The sequence below is a fragment of the Arvicanthis niloticus genome, chromosome 16 (assembly GCF_011762505.2).
Source record: "Arvicanthis niloticus isolate mArvNil1 chromosome 16, mArvNil1.pat.X, whole genome shotgun sequence".
Lineage (NCBI taxonomy): Eukaryota > Metazoa > Chordata > Mammalia > Rodentia > Muridae > Arvicanthis > Arvicanthis niloticus.
In genome coordinates this window covers 60,165,219-60,186,857 of record NC_047673.1, presented here as the reverse complement: position 1 = coordinate 60,186,857, position 21,639 = coordinate 60,165,219, and the positions used below count along the sequence as shown (strand labels likewise).

Below are 21,639 nucleotides of genomic sequence, written 5' to 3'. Positions count from 1 at the left end.
GTTATGCCCAAGTCACAGGGACCACAGTGACCACCAAGGAGCCAATTCCAATGTAAACACATAAGGGTTTTTCTTACGAGCGCTTGAGCAGGGCCTGTCACTGTCACTATGGCAGCAAGTCAGACTGAGCCTCCTGAGTCTAGGGGTGCAGGGTATTTACTGTAGTTAGAGCAAGCTTGGGGAGTTTCCATATGGGTCAGCGACTCAGTATTTTTTAAAGTGCATTTCTGGTGTAATCTGCAGGAACCAAACACAGGGACAAACCCACCTGACACACAGGATAGCTACGTTATCAGATTCTCTGCAGGATGTCTCACGTTATCTGTATGTACCTCCACTCTGTTGATGTGGCCTAAGTGGCTGTTGCTGGGGAGGGAAATTGCCATAGGATGTTTATTCAAGTGGACTTTGTGTACTCTCAAAAAACGGAGTTGTTGGCTTTTACACAAGGCCAGCCTTCAAGTAGCCTTGCTGTATTTGGGTTACATAACGACACCCTGTCTCAAAACAATAAAACAAACGTCAATTTGTGTCCCTCTAACCATTGACATGACTTGTTTTTTTTTTTTTTAAACCTCCAGTCTCCATGAACATTGCTGTTCAGCTGTTGTGAAGTGCCGACTTCCTTCAAAAGGTTTCCACCTAAACAAACAAGTCAGGCCGAATTGATTGTTTTCCATTTAGAGAGAAAGAAGGGTGGGGGAGCATCGTGAGGATCCTGGGCTGAGCATCCGAGACAAGGATGCAGCCATGGGCTAAGTTTCCTGTGACCATGACAAATTGTTTTCAGGAAAATCACACAGCAGTCCCATCAGGGAACGAGCTTGACCTGCAGACATTTTACCTCCTTCCCTCCCTCCCTCCCTCCCTCCCTCCCTCCCTCCCTCCCTCTCTCCCTCCCTCCGTAAGGGGTGACCTGGCAAGGGGTGCAGGCAGAGGGCTTCAGAACATCTATGTTTAGAGACTTTATACACTGAGGCAGGCTGGGCCAGGGCAATAACCTTTCTGAAGGACTCTGGTGCCCACTGTTTCCAACATGCTGTGGAGAGACGGAGGTTTGATTTGCACAAATTGATTAATATGCAGATTGATTGCTGATCTTTTCCCTCTTTGAAAGAAAACAGTGAAGGTGCTGTCAGTGAACCGTGCATGGCTGATACAGGGCTGGGAAGCCACAGAGAAAGGCAAAATGCACCATGGACCTCAGAGGCTCCGGGCAGAGGTTTCCATCCCAGTGCCCAGGAGACGGTTCTTCAGAAGGCCCTTGCCGCTGAGCCACCCTGGACCTGAGTCCAATCCTAGGGACCCACATGATGGAAGCCGAGAATTGACTCCTAGAAGTCATTCTCTGACCCCACACTCACGGACAAGATAAATAAGTAAATGTAATTTTTAAAGTTTTAAAATATACAAGAAAGGAAAATATCTTAAAGACATAATGCTAAGCAAAAAACAAAATGTATTAATTTTTTCTACTTAAAAAATGAATCTAGGGGGAAGGGGTGGAGCTATGGCTCAGCAGTTAAGAGAACTGTCTGCTCCACAGACGACCCAGGGTTCAATCCTCAGCACCCACCCACGTGGTGCCCACAACTTACTGAAACTCCAGAACCATAGAACTGGATGCCATCTTTTGGCCTCCGAGGGTACTGCACACATGAACACACACATACACACACACACACACAGCTGGCTATACTATCTCCTGTTATTCTATACTCCCTAGGACAGCCTGGACTACATGAAATCTTGATTCAAAAAATGAATCAAAATTACCAACATGCCAACATGTGACCACCATTGGACCTATAGTAGTCTTTTGATTCTCTGAGAGTTTACAGTTGCCTTTCTTTTTCCTTACTTGACTGTATTCATCCTTTTAATTATTTTATATGGATGGGTGCTTTGCCTGCATCTAAGTCTCTGTATCACATTGTGCAGTGTCTGGGTAAGCCAGAAGAGAGTGTTGGATCCCCCAGAACTGGAGTTACAGAAGGTGTTGGGGCAACATATGGGTGTTGGGAATGGACCCAACATCTTCCACAAGTGCAGTTAGTGTTCTTAACTGCTGAGCCATCTCCCCAGCCTACAGCTCTGGTCTTAGTACATTTTGTGTATTTATTTGTGTATGGTGGGCACTCACACATCACAGGACACATATGAAAGTTAGCAGAGAATCTGTGGGGTTCTAGTCTCCCCTTCCATCATGAGGTCCTGGCTTACTGTCAGGCTTGGCAGAATGAACACACACCCCTTCCCCACTGAATCATCTCACCAGCCCCTCAGCTGGTTCATGCTTGTAAGTACACACACACTCACACACACACACATACACACACACAGCACCTGCCATTCATTATAAAACACTGATCCTGCCTGAGGCCCTCCACAGATCCCTCGTCATTCACAGTACACATGTCATTGTCCTGTCCACCAGCAGCTAAGGGTAGTGCCCCTTCTCAGCCTGCCAGCATATGGCAGCCATAAGGCTTCTGAGTGAGACCTTCACTTTCCTGTGCCTACAGAAGTTCCACAACTTATTTATTTTAATTTTGTTGTTGTCATTGTTCTTTGAGACAGTGTCTCTATGTAACCCTGGCAATCCTGGAACTCACTCTGTAGACCAGGCTGGGCCTTGAACTCACAGAGATTCACCTGCTTCTGCCTCCCGAGTGCTAAGACTAAAGGTGTGGACCACTATGCCTGGCTCTTACTGCTTACATTGTATTATATTATTCCACACGTCTGGATGTTTTGCCTACATGTATGACTATGTACCATGTGAATGTATGCATGGTGCTCTCAGAGGCCGGAAACAGGCATTAGATCTCTGGGGACTGAAGTTTCGGATGGTTATAAGTCATTGTGTACAAGCTGGGACCAAATGCAGGTCTTCTGGAGAGCCAGCTCACACTGCCAAGCAGGCCCCAGCCCATCTCACCGTGTGTGGCTGGATGTGTATCAGGCACTGTGGAAACACCTTCGAAGCTATGTGAAGCTCAGTACTGGAGTCAGTACCCAGAACCCACAACCCACAACCCATATGAAGGCTGAAAAGAGACTGACTCCCCAAAGCTGTCCTCTGACCGCAGACACACAACAATGCGCGTTAAAGACACTAGTTGTGTGAGGATAACTGTAGTGTGCTTACCCAGCATGAGAGAGGCCCTGAGTCCCACCCCCAGGACCCCATAAGTCAGGGGGTGCAGTCATCCTAGTGCTTGAGAAGTAGGGACAGGAGGGTCAGGAATTTAAGGCTATACACGGCCACTTGGAGGTCAGCCTGGGCTACATGAGACACATACCCCTTAAAGGGGGCAAAAAGCTGCCCTCTATAAACAGGATAAAACCAAATTGCAAGGCTGATGAAATGGCTCAGCGGTTAAGAGCACTGGCTGCCCTTCCAAAAAGTCCTGAGTTCAATTCCTAGCAACCACATGGTGGCTCACAACCATCTGTAACGGGCTCTGATGCCCTCTTCTGGCATGTAGGTGTACATGCAGATAGAGCACTCCTACATTATAAATAAATAAATAATGAATAAATAAATAATAAGACAGATTGCAGGGCAGGCAGAAAGTTACTTTCCTAGGGTCACATGCTGGCCAGGTGGCATGCCAGACCCAATTCAAGGTCGAACTGTGGCCCCCACCTGCCTGGTCAACCTGGAGTCATGGACGGGACTGTTGGTCCCCAGGGGCAACCGCCCCTACCCGGCTGCTGGCCAGGAAGGGTCTAGAGTCAAGAATCACCGGGTGACTGTAAAAGCCAAAGGTCACACAGGGTTTCCTGCCCGCCCTTGGGAACTTCCTCCCTTCCAACCCCACACCCGCCCGCTCAGCACCACCTCTGTCTCATCCCTTCCCGAGCTCTTGGGCCCAGGCAGCCTTACCCCTGCTGGACTCCTCTAGGGTGAGGGGGGACAGCTGCCACCTAGCCAGCTCCATGTCCCCTCCCCAAAACATGTCAGGGCTGCCTGTGAGGCAGCGGCAGTAAGTAGTGGGGTAAGCAGGTAAAGAATAGAGATTTCCAGAAGATTCTCCCAGTGCTTTGGCGTCTGCCCCCCCCCATATCCTCTTATCTGTGACCCCAAAATTGTATACCTCTGTCTGGGCATTGTCCCACAGAGACCCTAGAACCTCCACATTTGTTACAGAGGGGGAAACTGAGGCAGATTGCGGCAGCTCTTGCTAGAGTTCGGAGGCCTCTCTGCCAAGACCCTGATTTCCTACTGCATACTGCACGGATTTTTTTTTTTTTTTTTTTGTAGTTTGGGAGGAGTCTAGGCAGGGACTCTATCCCTAAGACACAGTCTAATCCCAGAGCACGGGGGTAGGGGGATACCTTTGTGTGCTGGTAGAATAATTGAGGGAGGTTGTGCGGTCTCTATAGTCCTTATGTGCACTGTTTGTCCATCCTGGAAAACTCCCTGGAGTTCCTGGGTGGTGAATTCACACCCACAATCCTTTGCCTTGGACCCCAAACTCCACGACTGGTGGGAGCTGTCCCACGGTGACTGGTGTGTTTTGTGGGACATTATCAGTGGTTCCCCACTGACCTGGGGATGTTGGAACTCAGCCTGCCACAGAGTAACAGCCTGGGCCACAAAAGCTAGTCTCTTGTCACACTTGTCACTCTTGTCACACAACATGCCTAGCCACCGGACGATGAGATAACCGTCCCAGGTGCAAAGGGCACTCTCTGGCCAGCCTAAAGCGGAGTGTGTGGGGTTGGAGTGGGAGGGTGGCAGTGGTGGAAACTGAGGCTGGACCAGGCTGGGTGAGCCAGTTCAGACACCCTGCAAGTGCCCCACCCTCCACCTATCACAGCTGCCCAGACCGCTAGTCAGTTCCTCAACAGCCCGGGTGGGAGTGTTGTGATAACCCACAGCCCCCATTTCCTCCTGGCCAGGAAGGAGCCGGGCAGAGGAAGCATTAAGAGAAGTAATATAAACACTCCCCCCTGCCTGGCGCGGCCCAGATCTGGCCAGGCAGACAAGGCCGGACAGTGCGCCCTGCGGACACTGCGCAAATGGGGCTCGCCATGGACCGCAGCCCATACTCCCGCACCGGAGGCAGGGAGCGCGGCTGCTGGTACTACCTGCGTTATTTCTTCCTTTTCGTGTCGCTCATCCAGTTCCTCATCATCCTGGGCCTGGTCCTCTTCATGATCTATGGCAATGTGCACGCCACCACCGAGTCCAGTCTTCGGGCCACAGAGATCCGCGCCGACAACCTATACAGCCAGGTGGTGGGACTATCGGCCACAAAGGCTAACCTGAGCAAACAGCTGAACATCAGCATGCTCGTCAAGGAAACGGTCATGCAGCAGCTGCTGACCACACGGCGCGAGGTGGACCGCATCAACGCCAGCTTCCGCCAGTGCCAAGGCGACCTGGTAAGAGGTGGCCTTTGTGCCCTGGGCTGCAGCCATGGGCCTCCCCCAAATTCTAAATTCCATGGGAAGAAATCTGGATTTCCCCCTCCCCAACACACACACCTTCTTCATGTAGTTCAGGCTAGTCTAGAACTCACTATGTAGCCAAGGATGGCCTTGGGCTCCTGACCATCCTGCCTTCACCTTCTGGACTCTGGCATGACTGGCCAGTGGTCAAGCCTGGTGTATGTAGTACATGCTACACCACTGAGCTGCAGCCTTTCTCTCTCCCTAACCCCCCACCCCTGGCAGCGTATGACTATATAACCCAGAGTGTTTTTAAACTTATGACAATTCTCTGCCCCAGCCCCTTGAGTGCTGGAATGGTAAGTGTGTCACCCCACGTAGCTGATAAGGACTTTGTGGCAGTGTGATTTCTTGATGGCAGACGTCACCTGTCAAGAAAGTTTGCAGCGGGTGGCTTGGTTTTTAAAATTAAATGTCATTATTGCACATGCATGTGTTTGCCTGCACTGTGTCCTAGGTGCAGAGGTCACTGTGAAAGGCTTGACTCAAGTTGTCAGCCTTAGCAGCAAGTGCCTTTACCCACCGAGCTGCCTTGCAGGCCTGATCGCTCAATTAAATAGTAACTAATCTATCTATTTTTCGAGGCAGGGTCTCAGTATAACCCTGATTGTCCCGGAACTCACAGAAATCTGCCTGCCTTTGTCTTCTAAGTGCTGGGATTAAAGGTGTCCGCCACGATGCTGGGCTCTCTGATCCTTCAGTTTAATAACAAAATCTCGCTTGGGATAAACCAGAAATTCATAATTTCATGGCTAGGCCTCTGGAGTGAAATGCTTGGGTGAATGTGGGGGCAGGAACACGTGCAGACCCTAGCACTGTCTGCCTGCAGCTGCCGTTTAGCTGGACATCCTGGGCATTCAGGGCCCTGTTGCTGTCAGTGCCTGTCCTGTGCCTGCTCAAGGCAACTTCAGAGATGGGAAACAGACTCAGAAGGCCAGGATCTCCCTCCATGTGACAAGGATGAAGAGAGCCTGGGGGCAGCTCAGAGCTCGGCCCTTGCCCAGCACGGGGGGGGGGGGGGGAGGAGGGGGGGGAACACTGTGCTCCATTTCCATTAGTGAGCACGTTGGAAAACGGAGATCTCTCTAATGCTTAGGGGCTGAAGCAGCAGGGGCGTGACTTCAAGGTTAGCCTGGAGTACATAAGACATTGTCAGAGGGAGTGGGAGCGGGAGGGGGAGAGACAGAGACAGAGAGGGAAAGGGAGACAGAGGGAGAGAGGAACAGAGAGAGAGGGAGAGGCAGAGGGAGGGAGAGAGAGGCAGAGGGAGAGAGGAACAGAAAGAGAGGGAGAGGGAGGGAGAGAGAGACAGGGAGAGGGAGGGAGAGACAGAAAGAGAGGGAGAGGGAAGGAGAGAGAGACAGATAGGGAGAGGGAGGGAGGGAGAGAGAGACAGAAAAAGAGAGAAGGAGGGGGAGAGACAGAGAGGGAGAGGGAGGGAGAGAGAAAAAAGAGAGAGGGAGGGAGGGAGAGAGAGAGAGAGACAGAAAAAGAGAGAGGGAGGGGGAGAGACAGAAAGAGAGGGAGAGGGAGGGAAAGACAGAGAGGGGGAGGGAGGGAGAGAAACAGAGAGAGAGGGAAAGGGAGGGAGAGGAAACAGAGGGAGAGGGAGGGAGAGAGAGACAGAGAGGGAGGGAGAGAAAGAGAGAGAGAAAGAGAGAGAGAAAGAGAGAGAGAGAGAGAGACTGACTCTGAATACTGTTTGGTAGAAAGGACCCACTTTGGTCCAGGTGGGCAACAGAGACCCTAGTTTTTCTTTTCTTTTTTTTTTTTTTTTTTGACATTTTTGTCTCTTTTTATTTTTTTTATATTTATTTATTTATTTACTTAATTGTCTTCAGACACACCAGAAGAGGGCATCAGATCCCATGACAGATGGTTGTGAGCCACCATGTGGTTGCTGGGAATTGAACTCAGAACCTCCAGAAGGGCAGTCGGTGCTCCTAACCACTGAGCCATCTCTCCAGCTCGACCCTAGTTTTTCTAGAGGCAGAGCCCACTGTGACCTGGGATAGTCATAGAGCTAAGACCCTGAAGACTTCTGTCCCCACACAGCTCCAGCACGATGTCACACACATCTGACTGTGTTCACCCCAAGACACCTCTGCACTGTCCCAGGGAGAACAAGAGGCTGCATTCTGAGGTGGCTTCTGACCCAACAGCAAGGGTGTTGGCAGGCACCAAATTAGGGGTGAAGCAAGGATTCCCCTGGAGAGGACGGGTCCTAAGCTGCCCCGTCTCTTCTCTCAGACCATCACCACAGACTCAGCCTTCTCCCTCAGACACTAGGACAGGACAGTGCTCCTCCCTCAGACTAGCTTGACAGGGAAGGTACCCTGAAGCCCAGGCTCCTCCTTAGGCAGAGCTGCCCAGGGCCTCTTGGATTTAGGGCCCCAGGTCAGGATCATTGCCGACTCACTCATCTAATGTCCCAGACTTCCTCACTGGAGAACACAGGGCCAAGACTTCTGGATTTTAATGACCAGTTAACTAACTTACATACAGCGTCTGGAGCTAACCCTCACCCAGAGCCTTCTCCACTAAGTGTGGACTTTGCCCCGTGTGATATCCCAGCCCTCGTTCTACATTTAAAAATTTTCCAGCCCGGGCTACATGACCATTTGACTCAGGGCGCTGGGATTCCTGGCAAGCTGGCTTTCCGATGGTGGACAGGCGCTCAGCTGCCTACACTCTGTGGTTTCTGTTGTTTCCCAGTTCCCCGTGGCATAAAGAAAGGCTCTTTCTGCTTGCTTCCTCTCCCTCTTCGTTGTGCCTCTTTGCTTTTAGGTTTTGTTTTGAGATAAACCTTTGCTATGTAGCCCAGAATGACCCGTCTGAAACAACGGGCACGCGTCACAGCTTGCTTCTGTGGTGGAGCACAAATCCTGCTTTGTGTTTGCGAGGCAGGCACTCTAGCAGCTGAGAGCTACAGCACTGTATTAACTGAGCTACAAGCACTATATCTACTGAGCTACAAGTACTCTAGCAACCGAGCCCCGGTCCCAGCTTCTGCGTTTGTTTAAGAGGGGATCTTGCTCGGCGTGGTAGTGCACACCTTCAGCCCCAGCACTTGAGAGGTAGATGCCGGCAGATTCTGTGAGTTAGAGGCCAGCCTGATCTATATAGGGCATTCCAGAACAGCTAGGACTACAGAAATCCATCTCAAACAAAGGAAGACAGTCTTCCTCTGTAGCCCAGGCTAGCCTCTAACTCACCGCAGTGCTACGCTATAGTGCTGAAGTTACAGGTAAGAACCACCGCACCTTGTTTATTATGGGCTGGGACTGAACCCAGGGCTTTGTGAATCTCAGGCTACAATCACCCAACAGACTGAGCAACAAGCACTCTATCAAGGGAGCTTCAGCCCCAGCTCCGGTAAAACTCTTGGAGGTCCCTTTTGGAGGCCATTGTGTGTGCAGCCGCGGAGATGGGTGCTGAGCTGTGTCACATGTCCAAACCTGCAGATCGCCTACATAAACTATAATCGGTTCATCGCCGCTATCATCCTGAGCGAGAAGCAGTGCCAGGAACAGCTGAAGGAGCTCAACAAGAGCTGCGAAGGTGAATGCGGGTCCTGGAGGGCGGCGGAGGGGGGGGGGCGGGGGGGGAGAAGGGAGGGAGGACACCATGCAGCTCAGGGGCCAGCCTGGGCTCACCCCTGTCTGTTCCTGCCCCCAGCCTTGCTCTTCAAGCTGGGAGAGAAGGTTAAGACACTGGAGATGGAGGTGGCCAAGGAGAAGGCAGTGTGCTCCAAGGACAAAGAGAGCCTCTTGGTAGGAAAACGGCAGGCGGAAGAGCAGCTGGAGGCCTGTGGCAAAGCGCGCGGACTGCAACAGCAGGAGCAGCAGGTGACCCTGGAGCACCTGCGCAAGGTGGAGTCCCTGTGCATCCCACTGGACCAGGAGAAGTTCCAGGCGGAAGTGATGAAGGTGTGGCGGGACTCGCTGATCTACCGTAACCTGGAAAGCATAGGCTACTACCCGCCGATGTCGGAGTTCGTGTCCCTCCGCCGGACATGCGAGAGCCTGCCTGGGGTCATGAGCACCAAGATAGAAGAGCTGGCGCGCCAGCTGCGCACGGGCATCGAGCGCGTGACCCGTGAGAATGCAGAGCTGCGGCGCCAGAAGTTGGAGCTGGAGCGCGCGGCACAGAGCGCGCAGGAGGCTCAGACCCGCGCGGGGACCGAGGCGCAGGCGCGAGAGACCCAGCTGCGGGCGGAGTGCGCGCGACAGACGCAGCTGGCTCTGGAGGAGAAGGCGGCGCTGCGCGCGCAGCGGGACGGCCTGGCCCGCGAGCTGGAGGCGCGTAAACGCGAGGTGGAGCAGCTGCGCACCGAGGTGGACGTGCGCATTAGCGCGCTGGACACCTGCGTCAAGGCCAAGGTGGGCTTTGCCTGCCGGTGGGGACCAGTGTCCCGGGTTCAGCCTTGGGTCCTGGGAAGGTCAGCCTGGTGGTAGATGGGAGCTGAGGCCGGAGGATGCCACTGAGAAAGGGAAGCTGCGCCGGTTAGGCTTCGCTCTTAGCAGGGATGGTGGGAACCAGGTTTGGAAGGGAGTTGAGTCCAATGAAGAACTAGGGGGACATGTGATGGTTGGAGGTGACGTCGGGGCTGTGGTGGCCTTGATCTCCCACCTAAGTCAGGCTCCTCTGATGGTGTCTCAGATTGGTTTGGGATAGGATTTAGATTCCCTAGGCCAGGCATGGTGGCACCCACCTCTAATCCCGGCATTTCATTCGGCTTGCAGGGGCAGAAGGACCCCTGTGAGTTTGAGGCCAGTCAGAGCTATACAGAAAGACTGTCTCAAAAAAACCCAAACCAATCACCAACAAAACCCCACCCAACTAGGTAGCTTAAGCTTTCGTAGGGAACAGAGGAGACCAGCTTTGAAAATTTCTTTCCTGTTCTTCCCATAGTCGCTGCCAGCCACCCCGCCGAGAGTCCCAGGCCCACCCCCCAACCCTCCACCCATTGGTGAGTGACAGACAGAGGGGTCTGGAGTCGGGACGCCTAGTTCCACACCCCAGCTCTCTTCTCCTATGCTGCTCAGCATGAACCCTCATTTTCTCCTATAGATCCCGCTAGCCTGGAGGAATTCAAGAAAAAGATCCTGGAGTCCCAGCGGCCACCTGTAGTCAACCCTGCTGTCCCACCCAGGTGAGATTGTCAATCCCAGAACTATAGATAAAGGAAGCCAGATCGGCGTTCAGGGTGGAGGGAGGCAGAGCTCACACTTGATGCCTCCATAATGGAGCACCTGCTGTATACTAGGGTGTGGCAGGCAAGGCAGGGCTTTGGAGGGAGGTGAATACTTGTGAGCTGGCAGCCACAGGGAAGGGTGTTCTAGGCAGCTGGAACAGCAGCACAAAGATGCAGAGACTGACCAACAGCACTCTGAGTTGTTGGGGTCCACACTAGCCCCACGTTGGGGCGGCCAAAAACGTCGCAGCCCAGGCAAAATGTTGAGGCCCCGGCCGACCCACGTTTGGGCGGCCACTGTATCCCGGCCCAAGCTGCCGCTCCGGTCCGCGGGTCGGGGTTCAGCAAGAGCGAAGGTGAGGGCAGACTCGAAGAATGGAGACCAGACGGTGTGATTCAATCCCGTTTATTCTTCAGTCTCTCTTCCTCTAAGTGTCTCCTTCTCTGTCTCCTCTGTCTGCTGTGTCTGATTCTGATCTCAGTCTGATTCTGATCTGTTCTGTCTCTGCCTTTTATATGTCTTACTTCTAAGCCACGCCTCTAAGTTACACCTTTAATCATGCCCTTAGGTCTTGTCTCTAACTCTGATCTCTATACTTCTAAGTCACACTCTTAAATCACACACCTTTAATCTCACGCACCTTTAATCTCACACACCTTTAATCTCACGCACCTTTAATCTCAAGGTATCTAAACCAAGATTATCGGAGTGTGCTCAGCTGTTGTAGGCTATTGTAATCCAAGTCTCATGTCAGGGTATATGGCTCAAGATGGCTGCAAAGCTGATAGCCGCTTTCTGCTAAAAGTCGACCCCCAACACTGAGTCTCATAGCCTGTGTCATGATGTGTGTGTGAAGAAGTAGGCCAGGGCCCAGCCCCGGCTACCGTTGCCCGGTAACCATCTGCTGTGGTCTTAGGTTTTCCTACTAACTTATTGTGTGTGGACAAACATGTACTGTGGCACTTGAATGGAGGTCAGAGAACAACATTCCGCCCTGTCGGTCCTGGGGACTGAACTCAGATCGCCAGGCCTGGTTGTAAGCACTTTGCTTGTTGAACCATCCTGCTGGACCGTCCACCATGGTTTTGGTTGTTTGAGACCCCTGTCTCTCTATGTTGGTCAGATTGGCCTGGAACACAGAGATCTGGCCCTGAGTGCTGAGATTAGTCATGAGCCACCACAACCAGCCACCACTTGTGATCCAGGGTTGCTCTCCGGCCTGGAGCTCACCAAGTAGGTCAGGCTGGCCAGCCAGCAAGAGCTCCAGAGAGCCGGCATCTCCCAGGGTTCTGGGATAGAACCCAGGACCTGCTGCCCCACAGTTGACTTTTCACCGAGTTACCTGCCCTACCTCAGAAACCTCACCATCTGGTGAGAAGGCTCAGCAGGTAAAGGAGCTTGCTGTCAGCCCAAGCCCACCCCCCACCCCCTGCTCCCACATACTGGGAGAGAACAGATTCCAACTGTCTTCCACCTCCGCATCCCAGCCGTGAAACAGGTACACTGCACACATGATGAAATAATTAGACAGCCATGATGCTGGCTTGCTCTGAACGCTACGGCAGGAAACCGAGCCACAGAGTACGACCCTGTCTCAAATAGAAGGCAGTCTACCCAGGTGTGGTGGTGCACACCTTTAATCCTAGCACTCAGGACGCAGAGGCAGGAGAATGTCCGTGAGTTTGAAGACAGCCTGGTCTACAGAGTGAGTTCCAGAACAGCCAGGGCTACACAGAGAAACCCTGTCTCGAAAACCCAAAGGGCAGAAAAGGGGGCTAGTCTAGGATAAAGGCCATCAGAATGGTGGGTAAATAAGGCCAGGTCCACAGCCAAAGAGAGGGGCCAGGGCTGTCCTCTAAGCTGGACCAGGACATCTGGCACTTGGTCAGGTGCTGGCACAATGCCCACTCACACCCCACACAGCTATCAGCTGGAGACACTAGCGTGTGCGTCATAGGGAAGGTGACTCAGCCACTTCTCCCTGCAGAGCCATGCCACTCTGATTCAGGTCACATCACCTGGGTGACTGGGTCACAACTCAGGTCCTGGGCCCACCTGTAATCTCAGCACTTAGAAAGCTGAGGCAGGAGGATTAACAGTTCAAGGCCATCCAGGGCTACCTAGGAATCTGATTGTTGTTAGCAGTTTGGGTTCTAAGGGTAGGGTAGCCTCTGGGACTTCATGTATATGGATGCTTTGTCTGCGAGTCTGTCTGCACACGAGAAAAGGGCATCTGATCCCATTGCAGATGGTTGCTGGGAATTGAACTCAGGACCTCTGAAAGAATAGCAAATACCCTCAAGTACTGAACCATGTCTGCAGCCACAGTCTTTGTGATTTTAAACCAAATCTCTTTGGGTCTCAGGACCTAGACTTCACCTCTCCCCTACCGTCTCCTGGTCACCAGATCTGTGTCTGTCACCCACAGCCTCTTTTAAAAATATTTATTTATTGTTTGTGACAGGGTCTCACTCTAGCCTTGGTTCACTTGGAACTTATTATGTAGCTCAGGCTAGCCTAGAACTCATAGAGATTGGTCTACCTTTGTCTCCCAAGTGCTAGGATTAAGGGTGTGTGAGATCTCACCCGGCCGTATAACAGCCCAGGCTGGCCTCATCGTCAGTTCTCTGCCCCCTCCTCCTCAGTATGTCCTACTGGTGTACACCACCATATCTACTCTTTTTTATCTGTGTGTACACACGGTACATGGTGCCTAGAGCCCAGAGGGGCCAGAGGAGGGTGCTGAGTGTCCCTTGCCCCCTGACTTGCAGTCGGGCCCTGGGCAAGGGCAGCAGGCTCACTGCTGGGATGTCTCTCCAGCCCCACTGAGAGACTTGTTTTTGAGAATAGGTCTGATTTATGTAGCTTGGGCTAGCCTCTAGCTCCAAATCCTGCAAAAAGGTAGGGCAGTGAGGAGTCAGTCTTGGAGTCATAGACTTGTGAGCCTAGCACTTGGAAGACCCAGGCAGGGGTTCAAAACTACATAGTGAATACTTTTTTTTTTTTCTTGAACGAAAGAAAATATTGAAATAGATGAGTGGGGACAAGGGTGGGCCTTGGCCTCCTCGAAAGCTCCCCTCCCCCCAGGTCCCGGCCTCCTCACATGCTCCCCTCCCCAGTTCCACCCCTCATCCCCCACCCCTGACCCTTTTGGCTAGGAAGTTTCTATTCTGATCCCCACTTGTCAGAGGAGGAAACTGAGGACCCAGCCAGGGTCACAACATGCAAGCACGGGGCCAGACTCCTCCCAGGACTACCCAGTCTCCCCTGAGAACCTGGACATTTTTGACATTGTTTACTTGAATGGCGCCCAGCTGAGGGACAATGCTCACTTAGGTCTGGCTCCCTCCTGTCAGCCTGCTGGGTGCCCGGAAGGGCCCTCCCCTGTGGCTGGGGCCTCTTCCTCACCCTCCAGACTCAAGGGCAGTGCTGAGCCTTCTTGCTCTTCCCTCCCTCCCTCCTTTGCACACTGACTGACTCTCAGGTGCACATCTCCAGCCTAGTTCTGTGTAGTTTCAAGACAATATGTGACTATTCAGCCTTGGTGACTTCAAACTCAACCTTTCTTCTTCTTGAAAATCCAGAGTGGTGGGGTGGTGGTGCTGCTGCCTTTAATCCTGGCACTCGGAGGCAGAGGTAGGAGGATCTGAGTTCGAGGCCAGCCTGGTCTACTGAGTTCCAGGACAGCCAGGGCTGTAACACAGAGAAACCCCGTCTTGAAAAACCAAAAGAAGAAAGTGAGTCTGGGTTGACCCCGTCTCTACATCCAATTTTAATGTCATTTAATTAATGAGTGTCCTTTATTTTGAGACACGATCTTACTTTGTAAACCAGGATGGCCTCAAACTCAGAGATCCACTTGCCTTTTGCCTCCCCAGTGCTGGGATTAAAGGTGTGGCCGCAACTTTTATTGTTATTATTATTAAATGTATTTATTTATTCCCTTTACAGTCCAATACCAACCTTCCTCTCCTCCCAGTACTGTACACAAGTCCTCTCCCACTACCCCTCCCTTTCTCCTTTGAGAAGGGGAAGCCCCCCTCTCTGTGTCAACCCACCCCTCAATGTGGGGCTAGGCACATCCTTTCCCACTGAGGCCAGACAAAGCTGTCCATTTAGGGGTGCGGGATCCACAGGCAGGCAGGCAACAGTCTCAGGGACAGCCCCTGCTCCAGTCGTTTTGGGGACCCACATGAAGACCAAGCTGCACATTTACTACATATGTACAGGGAGGCCTAAGTCCAGTCTGTGCTTCCTCTTTGGTTTGGTGGTTCAGTCTCTGGGAGCCCCCAAGGGTCCAGGTTAGTGTAGACTCTGTTGGACTTGCGCCATGGAGTCCTTGTCCTCTTTGGGTCCCTCAGTCCTTCCCACAACTCTTCCGTAAGACTTCCGAGCTCTAGCCAATGTTTGGCTGTGGGTCTTTGCATCTCTTCCATTGGCTGCTGGTGGAGCCTCGCAGAGGACAGCTATGCTAGCCTCCTGTTTGCAAGTGTAACCGAGTGTCATGAATAGTGTCAGGGATTGGCTCTTGCCCATGGGATGGGTCTCAAGTTGGGGCAGTCATTGGTCGACCATTTCTTCTGTATCTGCTCTTTGTCCCTGCACATCTTATAGACAGGACACATTTTGGGTCGAAGGCTTGGGTTGCTGTCCTTATTTCTCCCCTGGGAGTCTCACCTGGCTACAGGACGCCGCCTCTTCAGGATTCGTATTCCTTACTCACAACCAACTTTTAAAAAGAAAGAATTTCAACATCCAAAATATCTTTTTTTTTTTTTTTTTTTTTTTGTTTTGTTTTGTTTTGTTTATTCGAGACAGGGTTTCTCTGTATAGTCCTGGCTGTCCTGGAACTCACTCTGTAGACCAGGCTGGCCTCGAACTCAGAAATCCGCCTGCCTCTGCCTCCCAATTGCTGGGATTAAAGGCGTGCGCCACCACTGTCGGCCCAAAATATCTTTGTGTGTGCCACTGCCCATGGAAGCCGGGACACTTGTGCCCTCTGTCATTGTCCAGCTAATGCCCTTGAAACCAGGTCTCTCCCTGAACCTGCAGCTCCACAGCTGTTGGTGTAAGCACAGCCAGCTTTTTGGTTTTTTTGGTTTTTTTTTTTTTTTTGTTTGTTTGTTTTTTTGGGGGGCAAGCCCAGGCTGGCCTCCAACTCACAAAAGATCCTCTTGCTTCTGCCTCTCAAGTGCTGGAATTAAGGCTGTACATCCCATGCCTGGGCAGCACTGTCTTTTTAATTGGGCCCTGAGGATTGCAAATCAGGTTGCCATGCTTGAATGCTGACCGATTTTCCTCACTGCACCATCTCCTTTTCTGTCTGCACTGCTGACAGGAGTCAGTGTTGTGAGGAAAACCCAAATGCGGTTGCAGTAATCAAAACAATTGTTCTTCCTTTTACTCAAAAAGCCTGTCAGATTTACTTGTATGTTCCTGTGAGGGCCGAGGCACACCAGGACACCTTGTCAGAGTCTGTGGTCTCCTTCCACCCCGCGTGTCTTGGGATTAGGGTCATCGGGCTCTGGGGAGGATCCTTCACCCACTGGGTTATCTCACCAGCGCACAGTGCTTCCTGTCTTGGTATTTGTATTTTAATTATGTGCATGGGGGTATGTGTACATGAACGCAAGTGCCCACAGAGGTGCCAGATTCCCTGGAGCTGAACTGGAACCCGGGACCTCAGGAAGAGCAGGATGCCCTCTTAACCAAGGAGCTGACTCTCCAGCCCACAATGCTTCCTTTAAGTGAGATCACCCTGCTGGGCTGCTTGTTCCAGCCCATTTTCTGTGCCAGAAGGTTTCACAGTTTGAGTTGGTGGGTTCTGAGACAGACTCCCATTGAGTAGCCCTGGATGTCCTGGAACACCTTCTGTAGCCCAGACTGGCCTCAGAGATCTGTCTGCCTTTGCCACTACCTTTAGGTGTTTGGCTGGGATTTGTTTGTTTGTTTGTTTGTTTGTTTCTTTTTGTGTTGGCTTTTTGATAAAAAGATGTTATGTATGTAGTCCAGTCTCATCTCAGATTCCCTATGTAGCTGAGGCTGGCCTTGATCTTCTAACCTTCCTGCCTCCTCAGCCGTTGTCCTAATATGCATGTTAGGTCTCACATTGCAGAGGAACCAGAGGCAGAGTGCTACAGGCCAAGGGAGAGTCTGGGGCAGGGGGATGTGATTGGGGAACCGGATGAAACCAGCTGAGCTGGACTGCAGCTGGAGGCTGAGTCTGGCACCTCAGAAGCCTCATCAGGAAATGGCCCTTGGCCCCAGATGGCCCCTCAGCCTCCACTTCCCAGTTAGTTGCCCTTGCCTGAGATACTCACTCTGGAGTGGCCTGATACTCAGACTTATTTGGACCAGTGTGGTGACCCATGGCTGTCATCTCAGTACCCAGGAGGCAGAGGCAGCCCGTATCTGTGAGTTTGAGACCACACTGATCTACAGAATGAGTTCAAGGCTAGCCTTGGTTACACAGAGAATCCTTGTCTGAAAAAATAAACAAAAGGGCAGGCAGTGGTGGCGCACGCCTTTAATCCCAGCACTTGGGAGGCAGAGGCAGGCCAATTTCTGAGTTTGAGGCCAGCCTGGTCTACAGAGTGAGTTCCAGGACAGCCAGGGTTACACAGAGAAACCCTGTCTTGAAAAAAAAGGAAAAAAAAAAAAAAAAAAAAAAAACAAGAAAAAACAAAAATAAAAAAATAAACAAAGGAAGATAGGCATAAGAGCCATGAGCACACCAGCCAAGTATCTGGCAACACAGAAGCAGATGTGTTTGTGACTTTTCTCACAGGTTTGTTTTACGATGATTGATGATATATGTGCACGTCACAGCACATGTGTGCCTTGGAGGACAGTTTGTCGTGGTTGGTCCTCTCCTTCCACCATGTGGGTCTGGAAGAAATTCAGATCGTCAAGCTTGCAAGCACCTTCACCCAATGAGTCCTCTTCATGGCCCTCGATTTTCTTATCTTAGTTTCTGACATTGTGGGAAGACTCTACTGGAATCTTCCACAGGGGCCAGGACAAGCTCACTAAGGAAAGGACCTAGGGAGGAGCATGGGGACTCTGGGAAGTGTGCCTCGGAACGAGTGACCAGTGGGAGGCTGGTGGGGAGATGGGAACCCAGCCTTACTTCACGGCTGTGAAGGACTTTGGGGGTTCCAGAAGGCTATGGGCAGCACAGGGCTTGGCCTACATGGAGATTTACAATGGGTTCACTCTGGTTGATTCAGGGGAAGTGACCTGGGCAAGAACAGAGGTCACCAGGCAGTCAGGGAGGGCACCAGAGCCAGCCAGGAGAGCCTAGGGGCCCCAGGGAAGAGCTGGGGAAGGAAGGGAGGGGGAGAGGAAGCCAGACTTGGCTGCAGACCCCCCACCCCCCACCAGGAAATGCCTCAGCACCACTTCTGACCCCACAGGAGCTCCTCTGCCAGGCGGTGGGAGGAGGGGGGCATTCCAGTCTGAGGGATGCTGTGGGGGTGGGGCGGAAGCCTCTTGGAATTGTTGGCACTTAGGTGGGGCTGATGTCCCTGTTAGGAGACAACAGGAGGGATGAGGCCCTGGTGTCAGCTTTAGAAGCTGTGGACTTGGTTGGTCCTTAGGGTACTGGGCAGCCATGGAGAGTGTGCACGGGGCAGGCTCATTCGAACAGTCTTGGTAGTGAGGGATTAAAAGAGAAACCAGAATCCCAGTCCATAGGGAACTGAAGCAGGAGTGTTTGAAGTCTGAACTGGATGTGGAGACCCAGGTCTCAAATCCCTAGAACCTTGTGGTGCCTCCCTGAATCTCAGTCTCTTTGTCTGTGTAACAGAGACAAACTTCAGGGCACTTCTGGAGCTCGGGTCTCACCTGGAGGCCCAGCCCCACTTTGCCACAGGTTGTGGGAGTCAGGTTAGGCCTAAGAAGGAGACAGCAGAGCCATGCCCCTGCTGCAGAGCAGCAGCCCCTGGGCTCCTCAGCCTTTGGTGACAGCTAATCTTTCTACTCTTCCTTCCCCAGTGGCTGAGGACCCAGCTGCTGCAGGACGCTGGGTGCCAGAACCGCCCACCTGTGGATGGGGGCAGCCAGATGCCCACAGTGCTGGACACCCGCTGTGCCCCACCAGCAGCCTCCACCCCCACACCTCCTCTGGCACCCCTTCACTGTCCCCCACCATCCCCCAGACACTGGATTTAAGGCACACACAGCTGTGAGGTGACCTCTTCTGCAGCGACCTGGATGGCACCCCACCTGCACATAAAGCACTTACAGCCCAGCTGCCACCCTAGGCACTCCTCTGGTTTCCTATCACTCTGCTCCTGACCCGGGAGGTGAGAACAGGAAGCCCAGCCTTCAGCTCTCTTGGGAGTTTCCAGCTTCCCTCTTAAAGGCCCCTAGGGTTTCTAGGTCTTCCTTGAGAGTTCCCAGGCCTCCCCTGAAGGGATCTAGCTCCCACTCCCCCAGGATTTTCATTAGGTTTTAAAGCCTTTTCCAGAGTCTGCAGGTCCCCCTCCTCCTCACAGGAAGGGCCTCAGCTGTACCAGAGCATCCCCTGTGGATCTCAGACCCCTGAGGGAATGCCTCCCACCCTCAGTCTTGCTTGTAGCCCTTAAAGATATTACTGGCACATAATAAACATCATGAAAGTCCTTTGAAGACTGGCTTATATTCGTGTTTGTTTATTTTCTTATTTTTTTGAGCCAGGGTTTCCCTCTGTACCCCTGGCCATCCTGGAACTCACTCTGTATACCAGTTTGGCCTCGAACTCACAGAGATCTGACTGGCTCAGCCTCTCAGGTGCTGGGATTAAAGGCACGTTCCACAGACACTTGGCTGGTTTCTATTTATGTTTTTATTTATCTGTAAACAAGGTCACACTATGTATGCCAGGTGGGCTTTGAACTCTGGATCCTGCTACCTCAGCCTCCTGAGGGCTTGATGACTCTTGTGCCCAGTGGGGACTGGTGAGACAGCTTAGTAGGTTAGGTTCTGACTGCTTTTAGAGGACCTGGGTTTGGTTCCTAGCGCTAACATGGCAGCTTACAACTACATGCAGAGGATCTGATGCCCTCTCTCCAACTCCACAGGCAGCAGACATACAGGTGGTGCATATTCACAGAACAGAAAAAAATTTTAACTGAAAAGATGCCAGTTGTGGAACCATGCACCTTTCAGCCCAACCCTGCTGTTCAGTGGGTAGAGTGCTGGTATGGCATGAATGACACCCTGGACTCCATCTCCAGCACCACATAAACTGGAGACCTGAAGAGGCTAAGGCAGGAGGATTGGGACTTCAGGGCCAGCCTGGGCTACAGTAGACCCTGTTTCAAACATCAGGAATAAATAAAAAATTAAAAACTATCCTGCCTCCTTCTGGTGCAAACATATTGGAAGGAGCATCTTCTCAGGTTGGTATATGTGGAAAAAAAAAATGTAGCCCTTACGGAAACTATGCAACAGAATGAAGCCCAGCATGGTGAACAGGCCTGTCCCTGCTGGGAAGGCTGAGGCAGGGGATTGAAAGGGGAGGACAACCCTCTAACTTCCAGCCCAGCTGTCCTTGAATCCCAGCAGCAAGCTGGGACCATCGAGGGAAAACCAGACAAACACGAAGGCAGAAGGTGGCTGCTCCCTCCGGCGTTGGCCCCAGTGGGAGCAGGGGGTGAATCACACAGCTGGCTGTGCCACACTCTGCCTGGGGACAAAGCTGCGATATTTCCTGGATCCGGATATACGGGCCAGAGCTTGTCACTGCAGGAAACACTCGGCTGGAGCCTGGCCAACCAGGCCACCAGGGGTCAGCCTGGGAGGCTGCCCGGACGCCTGGGATGAAGGCCCCAAGGAACTGGGGACGTCCCTGGCCCTGAGCCTGAGCTCTGGGATGAAGCTGACCTGGTAACCAGAGAACCTGACTGAAGGTCTGATAGACAGTCTCGGATGCAGATTATGCTCAAACTCAGCCTTTGTTTTCTCTTCCCAGACACCATGTTCCAAATCTGTACTCTCAGCTAACATGATTGGGAAGCAAGAGGATTATTTAAACCCAAGAATTCCAGGCCAGCCTGGGCTACACATTGGCAGCTCATAGACCCCTTTCAGCCCTGGCTGCTCTCAGAATTTCTGATCAGGACTTAAGATGAACAAGGTTTATTTGCTTCATTTGTGTTCATTTGTTTCATTTTGAGACAAGATTCTCACTATGTAGCCCAGATTGGCGTCCAACTCAGAGATCCTCCTGCCTCTGCCTCCACAATGCTTGGATCACAGGCACACTAACACGCCTGGCTCTGCTTTTCCTTGCCTGACTCCATGGGTAAGAGTACTTGCTGCTCCAACAGGAGGAACTGAGTCTCAGTCACCCATATAAAAACAGGGTATGGCTGTGCACCTGTAACCCCAGCACTGTGGGTAGAGACAGGATGCTGAACACTGGACACAGAATTGAGACCTGACCTGTGTCCTCCTCCAGCCGGTATATCCACTAGGACCCCCACACCCACATGTCTGACAGCAACACACACCCCACAACCATGGGGCTTGACTCAGTTTTGACTGCCCAGACCCCTGCTCCAGGCAGCTTTTCTGGATTCCCTAGGTGTAGCCCTTGATCCCTTGGGCCCGTCGTCTCATCCCGGCTCCCAGGCCCCAGGCAGGGCTCCTGGGCGGAAGGGGGCCCAGTGCCTGGTCTGACAGCCTCCGCTGGGTGAGGCCCTGACTCTTTGGGGATTTCCTGCGGTCTCTATAAATAGCCCCCCCGTGGCTTCCCACAAACTTCTCACCCTTCTTGGAAAAAAGGGACTGCGGCCAAGGCCTCCATGCAGCTGTGTGCCAGCCCCGAGGCAGGCAGCCTGCAGTGGGCGAGCTGCCCAGAGGTGCGGCCCCGCCCAGCCAGAGGCGCCACAGCTCCTCCTGGGAGCTGGGGACCCTTCCCCTTTTCAAGACAGGATCTCGCTTTATAACCCAGCCAGACTTGGAACAGGCGTTGGGGTGACAGGCATGGGGA

At 52.4% G+C, this 21,639-nt stretch overlaps 1 protein-coding gene across 1 annotated transcript; it reads left to right on the top strand.

Annotated features, from left to right (window-relative positions):
• Positions 1 to 4,967: 4,967 nt before the first annotated feature.
• Plvap (plasmalemma vesicle associated protein) lies at positions 4,968 to 19,292 on the top strand. Its single transcript, XM_034519814.3, has 6 exons — positions 4,968 to 5,397; positions 8,928 to 9,024; positions 9,142 to 9,845; positions 10,378 to 10,435; positions 10,537 to 10,618; positions 18,657 to 19,292. Exons 1-6 carry the CDS (start codon positions 5,032 to 5,034, stop codon positions 18,661 to 18,663), a joined length of 1,314 nt encoding a protein of 437 aa, XP_034375705.1. The 5' UTR covers positions 4,968 to 5,031; the 3' UTR covers positions 18,664 to 19,292.
• The last annotated feature ends 2,347 nt before the right edge of the window (positions 19,293 to 21,639 follow it).